This window comes from Erinaceus europaeus, chromosome 21 (assembly GCF_950295315.1).
Source record: "Erinaceus europaeus chromosome 21, mEriEur2.1, whole genome shotgun sequence".
NCBI lineage: Eukaryota > Metazoa > Chordata > Mammalia > Eulipotyphla > Erinaceidae > Erinaceus > Erinaceus europaeus.
In genome coordinates, this window is record NC_080182.1 from 2,968,989 (window position 1) to 2,983,781 (window position 14,793).

The window sequence follows — 14,793 nt, forward strand, 5'->3', positions numbered from 1 at the left end:
CCCATTCTCACGCCCCCTCTCCCGCCTCTTCTCCCCGCAGGGCTGAGGCTCTCGGCCCCGTGAGGCTCGCCCCTGCAGGATCCGAGCGCCCGAGCCCCAGGCCCCAGCTCGCCATGCTGCTGCCGCTGCTGCTGCCGCGCCTCGGCCTCGGCCTCGGCCTCGGCCTCCGGGCACTGTCCCCGCCGCCACTGCTGCTGCCTCTGCTGCTGCTGCTGGGAGCCGCACGGGCTTTGGCAGGGCCACCCCGGGCGGGCGGGGGCCCGGTGCCCGCCTTCCGCACCTTCGCGGCCAGCGACTGGGGCCTCACCCACCTGGTGGTGCACGAGCAGACGGGCGAGGTGTACCTGGGCGCCGTGAACCGCATCTACAAGCTCTCGGGCAACCTGACGCTGCTGCGCGCCCACGTGACGGGCCCGGTGGAGGACAACGAGAAGTGCTACCCGCCGCCCAGCGTGCAGTCGTGCCCTCACGGGCTGGGCAGCACGGACAACGTCAACAAGCTGCTGCTGCTGGACTACGCCGCCAACCGCCTGCTGGCCTGCGGCAGCGCCTCCCAGGGCATCTGCCAGTTCCTGCGGCTGGACGACCTCTTCAAGCTGGGCGAGCCGCACCACCGCAAGGAGCACTACCTGTCGAGCGTGCGCGAGGCGGGCAGCATGGCCGGCGTGCTCATCGCCGGGCCGCCGGGCCAGGGCCAGGCCAAGCTCTTCGTGGGCACGCCCATCGACGGCAAGTCCGAGTACTTCCCCACCCTGTCCAGCCGCCGCCTCATGGCCAACGAGGAGGACGCCGACATGTTCGGCTTCGTGTACCAGGATGAGTTTGTGTCCTCGCAGCTCAAGATCCCGTCGGACACGCTGTCCAAGTTCCCGGCCTTCGACATCTACTACGTGTACAGCTTCCGCAGCGAGCAGTTCGTGTACTACCTCACGCTGCAGCTGGACACGCAGCTGACCTCGCCCGACGCGGCCGGCGAGCACTTCTTCACCTCCAAGATCGTGCGGCTGTGCGTGGACGACCCCAAGTTCTACTCGTACGTGGAGTTCCCCATCGGCTGCCAGCAGGCGGGCGTGGAGTACCGCCTGGTGCAGGACGCCTACCTGAGCCGGCCCGGCCGCGCGCTGGCCCGCCAGCTGGGCCTGGCCGAGGGCGAGGACGCGCTGTTCACCGTGTTCGCCCAGGGCCAGAAGAACCGCGTGAAGCCGCCCAAGGAGTCCGTGCTGTGCCTGTTCACGCTGAGGGCCATCAAGGAGAAGATCAAGGAGCGCATCCAGTCCTGCTACCGCGGGGAGGGCAAGCTCTCGCTGCCCTGGCTGCTCAACAAGGAGCTGGGCTGCATCAACTCGGTGAGTGGAGAGGATGAGCCCCGACCGAGGATGAGGGCGCCGGGGCCTGGGGGCGGCTCAGGGTGGAGCACATGCCATGTCCTGCTTCAGGCCCCGGCACTGATCCCTGGCGCCGTGGACAGGGCACTCCGTCCGGATGGTGGAGTCGAGCCGTGGTGTGTCTCTCTCTCTCTCTCCTTTTCCAAGCTTGCTCCTGGTCTACATGCTGATATAGGGGGTTAGAAGTAGATACAGGATAGACAGCAGGTGAGTGAGAGTAGTGGGACAAGAAACGGGTGTAGACTTACGAAGACGTCTCTCTTTTAAAAAAATATTTATGTATTTATTTATTTCCTTTTGTTGCCCTTGTTGTTTTAATGCAGTTATTGTTGTTGTTATTGATGTCATTGTTGTTGGCTAGGACAGAGAGAAATGGAGAGAGGAGGGGAAGACAGAGAGGGGGAGAGAAAGACAGACACCTGCAGACCTGCTTCACCGCCCGTGAAGCGACTCCCCTGCAGGTGGGGAGCCGGGGGCTCAAACCGGGATCCTTACACCGGTCCCTGCGCTTCGTGCCATGTGCGCTTAAGCCCGACTCCCCCGAAGACGTCTCTTAAAGCGGCCTGGGCCTGGCTGTACCGCACCCACACGGCCCTGGGCTCGTTCCTGGGACCTGCCTCTCGTTGCTCTGTGCTACTACTCCCCGGAGCTTGTGCCACTGTCCTCCTTTAGAACGTGGGGTGAGGGGACCCTGCCCACTTGCCCACAGGCCCCACTGGACATGGGGAGGGACGCCCACCCGGGTCTCGTCTCCACCTGTAGCTGAGGCCGCTGAGGTGCGGGCTGAACCGGCTCGCCCAAGGTCACACAGCCAGCAAGAGGCAGGGCTGGCTCCAGCAGCTCAGATGTGACCTCGCTCCAGTCTCCCCTGGGGAGGCTGTGCTCACCCTTGCCGTGGGTGCCTGCCCATGCGCCTGCCCTCTGGGCCTCTCTGTCCTTGGGCAGCGGGAGCTGACAACACCAGCCCTGAGGTTGGAGAGGCCGGGGCAGCCGCCTGCTGGGTGCTTGGTAGCCAGAGACACCGTAGCCTCTTGGTACTAGCTGCAGTGGTCTCTGGGCCCCGGTGGCTGGCTTCAGATGCCGCTTGGGAGCCAGTCGCCTAGTGTGACCTCACGTCTAGGACCTGCTGCTCTCCCCCCGGTCTGTGATCTAGTGTGGGCTTCTAGGATTAGCATCTAGTACAAGCCCCTAGGAGTGGGATCTAGATTAGGGCCTATGAGGGAGGGGTCCCACCTATAGGGTCCCAGGCCTTGGGTCTGTGTGCTGCAGGCCCCAGGAGACGGGAACCGGTCTGCTCACTCGTGCAGCACCGGTGTGTTTGTACACAAGACACAGGGGACTTCTTAGTGGTCCACAGTGATGGGGTCAGCGTGTCACGGGGCCTCAGTGTGGGGTGCCTCGTGGAGCAGGCCTCCTCATCTACATTGGGGTGATGTCAGGCTGTCTTCAGGGCAGGTGTGGGGTGGCATGGGTCCCCTGCCACTGTGTGCCTTGGGGGGTCCTGTGAGGAATGGCCCTGCCACCCCATGGCCCCCGTTCCCAGCCAGTGTGTCCATCTTCCAAGCACTCTTGGCCATTCTAGGTGCTGTGTCTCTCTCCCGGGTGGAACAGCAGCTGGTGGTCAGGGTGGAGGTGCAGGGGGAGTGCTGAGGCCACACTGCTCTGCATCCTCCTTCCCCCAGGCACTGTGCCCTTCTTTCCCTCACCTACCCCCTCATTTCCTCTTCCTCATGGTCCCTGTTCTGGGGCCACGCTGGGTCACGGGGTCAGCCTCCTGCTCTCCTCCCCTGCGCCTTCTCCACTGCCCCTTGCCCCCCTGCACCCCACATCCCAGCCTGCTGCAGGGGGAGCTCACCTGGAACCTGCCTCCTCCTGCCCCCTTTGCAGATCCCCATCTCCTGGGTCTCCAGTCTCCTCTGCACAGCCAGCCCCTCCCTTTGCCTTTTATGGGCGACCCCCAGATTTCTCGCTCAGCTCTCTCTCCCTGGGGAGACCAGCGGTGGCTGGTCCCCCACCCTGGGCTCCCCACTGTGGCGCCCCCACTGGGGCCTGACCTGGACCCCAGGTTGGCTGCCCCCCATCCTTCCCCCAGGCAGCTTTCTTCCCTCCTTAAAAAAAAAATTATATATTAATCAGATAGAGACAGAGAGATCTAGAGGGAAGGAGAGATAGACAGACACCTGTAGCACTGCCTCACAAGAGCTGCACGTAAAGCTTAGCTTCTCAGGAGGGGACCAAGGGGCTTGAACCCAGGGCCTTGCGTGAGGCACCGTGTGCTGTGCTGGATGTGCCCCCACCTGACTCCGACTTCCTTTCTGGCCCTGTGAGGCTGGGTGCTGGGCCTCCTTGCCATAGGCCTCAGTGTGGCTGTCTGCAGAGTGGGCCCAGGAGTCCCGGGTCCCTTGGCTGCGCCCAAGCCGCTGCCCCGCCGTGGCCGCGAGCACCCCCCCCCCTGGGTGCGCCCTCGGGGAGCAGCTGACCGGGATCTCGCCTCTCCTCCCGCAGCCCCTGCAGATTGACGACGACTTCTGCGGGCAGGACTTCAACCAGCCTCTGGGTGGCACGGTGACCATCGAGGGCACGCCCCTGTACGTGGACAAGGACGACGGCCTGACCGCCGTGGCCGCCTACGACTACCGCGGCCGAACCGTGGTCTTCGCCGGCACGCGCAGCGGCCGCATCCGCAAGGTCAGCCCTGCGGTGGGGACGAGGGCAGGGCCGGGGCTCCGGGTGACGTGCTCCCGTGACAGCGGGCCGGGCCGCGGGGACGTCTGCCCTCCGGCTCCCCTCTTGCCAGCCTCCCGGTGGGGCGCTCAGGCACGTGTGCACGCCCTGCTGCCAGGGCACGGTGACCTCTCGAGGACGCCCGCACGGCCCCCTCCTCTTCTGGGATCCGGTGTCTGCTGAGCCAGCGCTCTGCCCGCAGGAGGCGGCGAGGCCAAGGGCGACCAAGGGCGGCACCCCCACCCCGGCCTCTGCTGACTACAGAGAATCGTGGAGGGCGGGGGTGGGGGAAGCTGCGCTGTGATGGGACCTGCTTCCGGACTGTCCCCGGGGCGCTGTAGGACAGCAGCCACCGCAGGGCATGCCCTGTTCCCCCAGCCGTGTTGGGCCAAGCAGAGCTGGTGTGGAGCTGGTGTGGAGGTTCCCCGAGGGAAGGCTGGGTGGGTGGGTGGGGTGCTCTCTGCAGGGCAGGGTGGGCCTGCTGGGTGAAGTAGCAGCTGTCCCAAGGCCTGATGCTGACACAGCACCCGCCCTGTAGTGCCCGTCGGTGGTGGGTGGGGGCATGGGCCCATGCCAGTGGGCGGGGCCTCCTTCCCGGTTGCCGTGTGCCGGGTGGGAACTCCCCGTCCCCATTAGCATCAGGGGCGCGGACTTTGGGGATCCCCAGGCTGGCTCTGTGGCTGAGAAGGACCTTCCCTTCCCCCACCCTGCCAAGCCTCAGTTTCCCCCTCTGTGAAGTGAGAATGGGCGTGTGGTCCTGGGTCGGACTGGCTGTGGGCCGGTGCGGCCTCCCCGGTGGGTTGTGGTAGGGTCCTGTGCCTGCCTGGTCCTGGTCCTGTGTCTGACTTAGCCCTTCACTTTCTGGACTCCTGTGCCCCAGATCTGCGTCCTTTGGGATGAGCCCCCTTGCGGTTTTGGGGCTACTGTCTCAGCCCCATTGTGGGGACCACTCCAGGGCACAGGGTAGAGTGGGGGCAGGAACTCTAGGACCCACCAACTACCGGGCCAGACTCCTGGGCCAGTGAGAGGCCCTCCCAGTGGGGCCTGTAGGCAGCTGGCTGGGGTGCTGTCTGTGCTCACAGGCCAAACAGTGTCCCCCAGCCTTATCTCCCTCCCTCTCTGCTCCCCAGAACCCAGGGCCACCACCTGGGCAGAGCTCTGTGACTCTCGTGGCTGCTCTGAGGCACAGTTTGTGGACTGGGAAGTCCCAGCTGAGGCCCCCTCTCTGCAGCACCTCCCCCCCCAGCTGCATGTGGTGCATAGAGGCGGGACTGCCACCTGGGGGGTCAGGTTGTGGTGGCCTGCAGCCTCCCCCATCCAGGTGCGCCCTTGCTTCAACCCTAGGCCTGCGCAGAGGGCCGTCCTGGGAAGGGGTCACGCTCCCCGACCAGTCATTTGCTAGATCCCCGGTCTCGTACACATAGCCAAGCTCTGGAGTTTCCTCAGAGTACCCAGGCCTCTCCAGGCCTCAGTTTCCCCAGCACCAGTGTGCAGAGGATGGCAGCGTGTGTGTGCCAGCCTCCTGACAGCAGCCCTGGCGTCAGGAATCTGAGGCGGCTCCAGGGGCCTTTCTCCTAACTGTGGCCCCTGGAGGGAAGGACATGAGCATCCCGGTTCCACGGACCCTCCCCGCCCCCCAGAAGTCTGGGGTGTCCCTGCTTCTGGAAGCCATGCTTCCCTGCAGGGGTCTGTCTTTCCAGCGGCTGCTCCCTGTTGCCCCTTGCCCTTGGCTGGGGTAGCACAGAGCCAGCTGGAGGGGCCTGGAGCTTGGGTCTAGCCCAGGGTGCTGCCTGGCCGCCTCTCCTTGGTGTTGAGGCAGTGAGGTGTGTCCTGGGAGGGGTCCAGCTCTTGCCCCGAGCCAGACTGTGGGCAAGTTCATGCCCCTTGGGCTCCTCCCGAGGGTCAAGGTCAGACCTCTCTCAGCCTTGGCACCACCCTAGCCCTGGCCCCCACTGTGTGTGCACAGGGGCGTCATCCCTGGCCCCTCGCCTGAGCATGCTGGGTCCTGGGGACCCATGGACAGGTTGGCACTGCTAGCCTCACTCCCTGTGCCCAGACCTGGGGCTCCCTGGCCTTGAATAGGCTGACTGGGAACCCAGCTGGCCCTAGCCCCGACCTCCCCAAACGCTGGGCAGAAACGAACCCATTCAGGCCTGCTGCCTCCAGCTGCCTAGGGCCCCCAGTCCTCTTGCTCTCCCCAGAGCCCTTGCCTGCACCTGCCTCCCCCAGTCCCTGGGGCAGCCTTGCCCCCAGCTGACACCCCAGCCCTGCAGGGAGCACCCCACTGTGCCCCCGCCCCCGTCCGTCCCTGCCTTCCCGTGAGTCCCCATGGCCACCCTGCTTGGAGCCCTCTGGAGGTGCCTGGTACCCCAGCGGGGCTCCTGCTGCCAGTGCTGCCCCTCCCGGCCGGTGCTGACTCTGCCAGGGCTGCACACTCTGCTCAGCAGAGGTGGGGACGGTCCCTGCCTGCTGCCCATGGGGGTGCCTCTGGGCAGCTTTGGAGGCCGTGCCAGGTGGAATGAGTGTGCCTCCACCTGAGAATGTGGAAATCCGTGCTGGGCTGAGCGCCTGACTGTGGGGCCCCCGCAGCAAGTCCCCGCTTTTGGGCAGCTTTGGGGGCAGGCTGACCTGCTTGCTCTCCATGACATGCGGTGGCAGAGGCCAGGGGCTTGCCCTGCGGGATTCACAGTGGCAGGGGTCAGAGGTCAAGGGCATTCTTTCCAGGATCCGTGGAGGCAGGGGTCAGAGGCCAGGCTTATGCTGCCTAGGGCAGCAGGGGTCAGTGGTCACTCCCCAGGTGGGAGATGGGTCCAGGGGCCCGAACAGTCCAGGAGTCTGTCGGGAAGGATGTCCCGGAATGAGGAAGAGCAGGGCCCTGTTGCTTGGGGTGCACTGGTGCATGCTGGGAGCTGAGCGGTGCCTGGTTCTGTGGATGGTGCACTGTCCTGTGCCGGCAGCAGCGTGGGGTGGGGAGGTTGCCCCAGGCATCCAGGGAGAGGCCCTGAGAGGCTGGCTGCCTGGGGCACAGAGGGCTTGTCTCCTGCTCCTGCCGGGGGCCCAGTGGGTGGATATGTGAGGGGCCTGACGGGGACGGTGGACAGGGATGAGAGACAGGGAGGTGGCGGGTCACATCTGTCCCCACAGTGCCCTGGCCAGCCTGGTGCTGCTGAAGTTGAGGCTGCAGTGGGTCCTGGGGTCAGCCTTGCCTCTCCACCCTGGGCAGTGTTCAGCCTCTGGGGTCTGTTCACCCAGGGCTCCCTGACTTGGGGAACCGTGAGCTTCTGAGTTCCCAGCCAGCCCAGCCTGCGCACTGCAGGCAGGGAGACCCAGGGTCAGAGTGGACCACCACACGCATGGGTTAGCCCTGCCTTCTTCTGTGAGTCGAAGGCTGGTGGTGGGGAAACCGAGGCTCCTGGGACCCTCCCCGCCTCGCCAGGTGTGTCTGGCTCAGTTACAGCCACCCGGCCTTCTGCAAATCATGTTTTAATTACTCAATTACTGCCGAGAGGAAGTTGCCAATTGCATTTCAGTATCAGGATCCCCCCTGGCCTTTCTGAGGGAGACCCAGGAAGGTGCCTGGGACCTGTCCCTAGCCGGGGAGGAGTGAGCTGACCTACAGTGGCCTTGGAGGAGGGACTGAGTGGGGGTGGGGGGCCAGGAATGGGGCCCTGTTGAGGGCAGGACGGGTAGCCCACCTTTGGGGATCCCAGCTCAACAGCTTCTGCCTACTCTTCCCCATACCCTAGACTGGAGAGAGGGAGAGGGGTCAGTGCCAGGACCAGGGGCTCCCACAGAGGGTTGGGCAGGGTGGGGGCACTATCCTCTCCCCCGTTGAGGCCAAGCTGGGCAGCCCCCTGCCTCCGGGTGGCTAGGGCGCGTGCCGGCCTTGGCTTACTGCCCACACTGCCCAGACATCCTCCCCGGCGCCCCCGCCTGCCCTCACCCAGAGAATGGGCCTTTTGTTGCTCGGACAGCTGACCTGGCCGGGCTGTCAGCTGCCCGCCGCAGCAGTTGGTCAGCACCACAACCATGGGTGCAAGGGCAGCTGACTGGCCAGCCTGGGGCTCGGACCTCCTCCTCCTCTTGCTGGCCCTGGGCAGGGCTCCCTCCGCAGGCCCACCGTGGTCGCTGGGGACCATTCCCTCCCTGGGGATGCCGGCAGGTTTTGGAGACACCCAGGGACAGAGGGACAGGGAGGGCGCGTGGCAGGTGAAGTGGGCTGCGGGCAGGCTGGCACTTATGGAAATGGCCTCATCTCCGTGGCCCAGAGCCAGGGTACTGGGTACCTGACGCTGCTGTCTGTCGGTGTGTCCCAGGAGGCCTGCTTCCTCACTCAACCCAACAGATACATGAGAGGTGCAGGCTGTGGGCCCCGGGGCTTGTGTGCTGGGAGGGAAGGTGGGCACTCTGGCCTGTCTGGAAGGTTCTGGCCATTAGCAGGGAGATGACAGCTGGGGACAGTCTCTTGCCTGCTTCTCTGGCCCAGCTGCCCCGGGGCAGGCTGTCCCCAGGTGGGCTGCCCCTAAGTGGACAGCTGTGGCCGGGTGTGGTGATGGTGACATGCGTGTGAACCCCCGTCCTGCCAGTCGCCTTGCCTCATGCCTGCACCAGCCCTTCTCCCTGGAATGCCCTCGTGCTGGTGTCCCTGCCCCACTGGGCAGCCTGTGTTCGCAGGTCCAGCTGCCATGCCGGGCCCGGCCCCAGGGGCCTTAATGTACTTGTGCCACACAAACCCTGAAGCCTGAAAGTGAGCCCAGCGTCTGTGTGTGTGAGTGTGTGTGTGTGTGTGTGTGTGTGTGTGTGTGTGTCTGTGTCTGTGTGTGTGTGTCTGTGTGTCTGTATGTGTCTGTGAGTGTGTGTGTCTGTGTGTGTGTCTGTGTGTGTGTGTGTCTGTGTCTCTGTGTGTGTGTCTGTGAGTCTGTGTGTGTGTGTGTCTGTGTGTGTGAGTGTGTGTCTGTGAGTGTGTGTGTCTGTGTGTGTGTGTGTGTCTGTGAGTGTGTGTGTGTCTGTGTCTGTGTGTGTCTGTGTCTGTGTTTGTGTGTGTCTGTGTGTGTGAGTGTGTGTCTGTGAGTGTGTGTGTCTGTGTGTGTGAGTGTGTGTGTGTGTCTGTGTGTGTGAGTGTGTGTGTGTGTCTGTGTGTGTGAGTGTGTGTCTGTGAGTGTGTGTGTCTGTGAGTGTGTATCTGTGTTTGTGTGTGTCTGTGTGTGTGTGCGCGCGCGCGCGCGCAGGTCCAGGGCTGAGGCTGCAGGGCACACAGCAGGGGCTGGGCTGTGTACCCGCCCCCACACCCTTGCCCAGCCTGTGCCCTCCAGAGCTACCCCTCTGCCCAGGCCCAGGCCCAGGCCCACGTGTGCACACAGGGTGGAGGTGGCCTGTGCGGCAGGTGGATGGACAGCTGGGTGCAGGCGCTCGCTTTGCTTTGCAGCTGCCGGGGCCACTTGTTGTAGTCTGGGCAGGCCGGCTGGGGGTGGAGCTGTCCCCTGCCCTCCCCCGCCAGGACCCCCAGAAGGAGCCCACTCTGCCTGCTTCCTGCTGTGCCCCGGATATCCCTGACTGGGTTGGGGACAGTAACATCTAGGCCCTCAGTCAGCCCTTGTGGGGAGGGCCAGGTGGGGTTGGAGTCCATCATCCCAGGTCCTGAATGTAAGGGTAGGGTGGAGGGCCCCTTGCCAGCAGACACCCTGGCTTCTGGGTCAGCTGTCCCAGCCTGGGAGGGTGGGAGCAGGAGCCCGGGCTTCCTATGGTCCCTCGGACAGACCAGGGGAGGCAGGGGAGGGACAGCCTCCCTGGTACTGGGGATACCTGCAGGGGTTGGGGGACCACAGGGGCAGTTCGGACTCAGCTCGCAGGCCAAGACTGGACCTGACCTCGGGGTGCTCCCAGCTGTCCCCACACCCCACCCCTGCCCCCGGGCTGCTGTCCAAGGAGTGTTGTCACCCCCTGTACAGGTCGGGGAAGTGAGGCAGGGAGAAGCCTAGCAGCCTGTCCTCCTCCTGGCCCAGCAGAGCCCAGGCAGTGTGGGTTCTGAGCTGCGCCCCCCCCCCCCCCATCTGAGCCCAACCGCCTTTGAGTGGCACCTGCCCTCCAGTGGCTGACCCAGAGCAGGGCTGCAGGCTTGTGCAGGACGGGCTTCCATCAGGCTCCACCCACAGGTCTGCCCAGGCCAGGCCACTGCACCCCATATTCCCAGGGCCCCAGGAGCTGGGGGCCAAGATGTCTGTGGGTGCTAGGGGCTGGGGGCCTGGCTGTTCCCACTAGGCCTAACCTCCCCATGCCTGGCGTTGGGCTCCCCTCTTCCGGGTCTGGTTTGACTTAAATTTCCCTGCCTGGCCGGGAGGCAGCTGAGCGGATGTGGGGGGTGCTGAGGCTCTCAGGAATGCAGCCCTCCCCCTCCACAGTCCCGGCCTCTGGCCTCTGGCGGACACTGCGCCCAGCCCCACCCCACTGGCCGCCCGCCCTGCCGTCTCCAGCTGGAGCTGCCCAGCCGGGAATAGAGGGACTAGAGGGACTAGAACTTGACCCAGCCACCCACCCCAGCCCTCGGCCTGCTGAGTCCTGCCAAGGGGTGGGGGGAGTGAAGAAGGAGGTGCCAAGGCTCTCCGTCACTGGGGGGGGTGCCCAAGAGCCTGGCCAGTGTCACTGCCCTGGGACCCGCTCACTGACGCCACCCCAACGAGCCCCATCTCTGGAAAGCCCCCTGGGTCTCTCTGTTAATTAAATACATTTGTTTGGTAAAAGCAACTAAAAATACTCGCAGCCTCACAGGCTGCAGAGAAGAGCTGGCTAATTAACGCCCGGTTTGTTTGGGATCTGGAATATATTTCCATGTCGATGAGACACCCGCCCTTTCCCGTGCCACCTCATCCAGGCGCCCACCTCCACAATGCCCCTTCTCCTTGCCCCAGGCCTAGACCCGCACCCCACACAGGACTCCCCTGCATGTGTCACCCCCTCTGCAGGGGGTGGGTGCCTGCCTGGCCCTGGGGGAGCGGGAGGGGGCATTCCTGCCTTTGCCCTGGTGTGGTAGGCTGGGTACCTGTCTGAGGTTCACTGCGGCCCCTGGAGACCCCACCTTGGACTGGGGCTGGGCTGGGCAGGCTTGGGATGCCCTGAGGTGCAGCCTGGCTCTGGCAGGGCTTGAGGGCACAGGGGGCTGATGCTCTGGGCCCGGCTGCCGGTGGGCATGGGCTGGGCGGGAGGGTGCACACAGCCTCACTCAGGTCCTCGTCACCACAGATCCTAGTGGACCTGGGGAGTCCCAGGAGCCGGCCGGCCCTGGCCTACGAGAGTGTGGTGGCCCAGGAGGGCAGTCCCATCCTGCGTGACCTGGTCCTCAGCCCTGACCGCCGGTACCTCTACGCCATGACAGAGAAGCAGGTGGGTGGGTGAACCGCTGTGGGGTGGCGGAGAGGAGGGTGGCTAAAGCCAGCTCAGGCCCAACACCATGCATGCCACCTTCAGGCTGCCTGCCTGGGTTTGAAATTCTCACCCCTCCCTGGAAGATTTTTGGAGGGCATTTTCAGGGTGTCTTTGTAGGACTTGAGGCATGTGTTTGGTGTCTAGGGCTGGCGTGACCTAGTCAGTCAAGGCTGGAGCCTGCATTCTGGACCAGTTGCAGCCATTCTGCTCCTTCCGCTTGACCCAGTGACCTGAGGCCCTTGCAAGGGTGGGGCAGGCTGGGGTCCATGTCTGGAGAAGCCAGGCTGCCTCCTCCTGGCTGCCCTCACCTCTCCACCCACTCCCCTCATCAGGCTCCTCTGGGCCCCAGGCACAGGACTGAGCGAGTGAAGTTAGGGTGAGCCAGCCTGCCTGCCTTGGTACTCGGTGCAGACACCCCTGCAGGCATGCCCACCTGGGCTTTCCTGAGCCTGGCGGAGCAGTAGGGGGACTGGGCACGCGATGGCAAGGCTGGCCTGATGCCAAGTCCCCTCCCAGGTGACACGGGTACCCGTGGAGAGCTGTGTGCAGTACCCGTCCTGCGAGCTGTGCCTGGGGTCTCGGGACCCCCACTGCGGCTGGTGTGTCCTGCATAGCATGTGAGTCTCTGGGCCCAGAAGGGGGGTGCGTGGGGGCACCCTCCCAAACTCTAATGCCCCCCCCCGCACGGGGTGCTCTGCCCGTGAGCAGCTGAGCAGCCCCAGTGGAGATGGGGTGTGACGCCGAGGTGGGCTTCCCCCGGTGCAGGCGATGACGGCGGGGGGGGGGGGGGGCGGTCACTAGGGTTCTCCTGGGCTCCCCCACCCCGTGCCCGGCCCACCTAGCGCTCTGCCTGCAGCTGCTCCCGGCAGGACGCGTGCGAGCGGGCGGACGAGCCCCAGCGCTTTGCCTCCAGCCTGCTGCAGTGCGTGCAGCTGACCGTGCAGCCGCGCAATGTCTCGGCCACCATGTCCCAGGTCCCGGTGAGTGTGGCTCTCGGGGGCGGGGCGGGGGTGAGCTGCCAGGGGCCCCGCTCACTGCTCCCTCCTGCCTCTGCGGGGCCCAGCTCGTGCTGCAGGCCTGGAATGTGCCAGACCTCTCCGCCGGTGTCAACTGCTCCTTCGAGGACTTCACCGAGTCCGAGGGCACCCTGGAGGACGGCCGTGTCCACTGCCGCTCGCCCGCCGCCCGCGATGTGGCGCCCATCACACGGGGCCAGGGTGCGTGCTGTTGTTGGGCAGCGGGCTGGGGGCTGGGGGGCTGATGTGGGTGACTCTCCCTGGCTGGGGTGGCCCTGCTCACTGACTGGGCTGGTGACTCACGCAGGAGACCAGCGCGTGGTGAAGCTCTACCTGAAGTCCAAGGAGACGGGCAAGAAGTTCGCCTCCGTGGACTTTGTCTTCTACAACTGCAGCGTCCACCAGTCGTGAGTGTCCCTGACAGAGGGGTGCCCAGAGCGCAGCCGGGGGCAGAGGGATGGGCAGGAGGGAGCTGCTCAGGGAGAACAGGAGAAGCAGAGGGCCTGGCCCCTGTTCTGCCGTGGGTTTCTGGGGAGCCCACTCCCTGTCTGTGACCTCGGAGGGTGCTCATCGAGGGGCAAGGTGACCCCGAGACGAACTCAGCCTTGCAGGGGGCTGTCTGATTTTACAGTCACATCTATGTTTGTTGACTGACTTGCAGACTGACTCCCTTCCAGGTCTTTGTGGAACGCCCACAGTGGGCTCCTGAGGTTCTGGGAACACTGTGTGGGCTCACTCCGGCCCTGGGGACATGCTGGGATGACTGGGACAAGCTCCTATATTCTTGGGGAGGTGGCTGCCCCCACCCTGTCGCTGTTCTCAGTGCAGGGGGCATCTTACAGTGACTGGGAAGCCAGAGGCAAAGCATTTTGGGAGGGGAGGCCTCAGACCTTGGGGTGAGGTGGACGTCTGGACAGCAGCAGCCAGTGCAAAGACCCTGGGGCCCAGAAACAGGAAGCCTCACTCTGCCCACCCCCTGCCCCCGCAGCTGCCTGTCCTGTGTCAATGGTTCCTTCCCCTGCCACTGGTGCAAGTACCGCCATGTGTGCACACACAACGCGGCCGACTGCGCCTTCCTGGAGGGCCGTGTCAACGTGTCTGAGGTACGGCCGGCCCGGGGGGCTGTGGGCTGGGAGGTGCCGTCACCACATGAGGCTGGTGCTCAGTGGCGTTTGGAGACATCCCTTCAGAGCGTCTTGACCAGAGGCCTTGAGGGGAGGAGGGCAGCCTCAGGCCAGCTCCTGCTCCTGGACTTGAGTTTGGGGACTCCAGACGAAAGGGGTGTGCAAGGCCCTCCCTGGGGACAGGGCTGTCCAGCTGGCACAGGCCCGGTGCCCAAGAAATGACCTCGTCTCCCCCTTTGAGGGCTGTCCTGCCCGTGGCCGAGAGACTGGGTGGTAATTACTGCGGAGCCTGGGCAAGGCGCGGCCTTTATTTACGAGCTGCAGGAGCCCACGCTTCTCAGATCCTGCATGGGCCAGCCCTGGGGTGGATGGGGCAGGTGTGGAGCCGGGCCTGGAAGCCGCAGCCTGCTCCTCTGCAGTGGACACAGCTTGACGGGCCGGGAGGCTGTGGCCTCTGCTGGCTGTGGGTGCCGCCTGCTGTGGGCCGTGCTGCTAGTACCTCACCCCGAGTGCTGCTTCTGCATCTGGGGACAAGTCAGGAGGGCGGGGAGTAGGGGCATTTGGGGTGACAGTCTGTGACAGTGGGGGGGGGTGTCAGCTGGGACATGGGGAATGCAGTCACAGGAGCAGCTGGGCAGTGTCCTGGCAGTAGGTAGGGGTGGCAGGCAGCAGGAAGCAGGTGGGGTGAGTGGCTTCGGGGACCAGGGCCCTCTGTGGTGGCTGGGGAAGTGGAAGGAAGCCCCATGTTTGATCATTTGCTGCGGTGTCTCTACGCTGGGGTCAGGAAAGACTGTCTGGGGAGCGGATTTGCCGCAGAGGCTTCATCCTTCCTTCCTGTCACAGTGTGACGATGTGTCTAAGAGATGGCAGAGCCACAGCTCTGACCAAGCTTGTAGTTTGGAGGGACTTGGCCCCTTTCTATCCCGAGGTGACCCCCTCACTCTGGAGTGCACTAGTCCCAGCTGCTTCCTCCGACCTGAGAGGGAGAGGGGTCCCCAAGAACCCTGTGTTACATCAGGGCATGAAGGACGACCGATGGCGAGCTCTTATGGGGCTGAGGTGGCCGCAGCCAGGAGCCGGGACTCACACTAGGAATGCCCAGTTCCGGCCTCTCCAGGAGCGAGG

The 14,793-nt window shown here is 64.8% G+C and overlaps 1 protein-coding gene across 1 annotated transcript in view; it reads left to right on the forward strand.

The window, feature by feature from the left end:
• The first annotated feature begins 522 nt into the window (after positions 1-522).
• PLXNA1 (plexin A1) overlaps positions 523-14,793 on the forward strand; it is a 32,176-nt gene continuing 17,905 nt past the window's right edge. The window contains exons 1-8 of the mRNA XM_060180276.1: positions 523-1,346; positions 3,891-4,073; positions 11,346-11,486; positions 12,045-12,145; positions 12,385-12,508; positions 12,592-12,745; positions 12,852-12,951; positions 13,533-13,647. Of these exons, the coding sequence (XP_060036259.1) occupies positions 657-1,346; positions 3,891-4,073; positions 11,346-11,486; positions 12,045-12,145; positions 12,385-12,508; positions 12,592-12,745; positions 12,852-12,951; positions 13,533-13,647 (1,608 nt within the window). The 5' untranslated portion in view covers positions 523-656. The remainder of the gene's footprint in view (positions 1,347-3,890; positions 4,074-11,345; positions 11,487-12,044; positions 12,146-12,384; positions 12,509-12,591; positions 12,746-12,851; positions 12,952-13,532; positions 13,648-14,793) is intronic.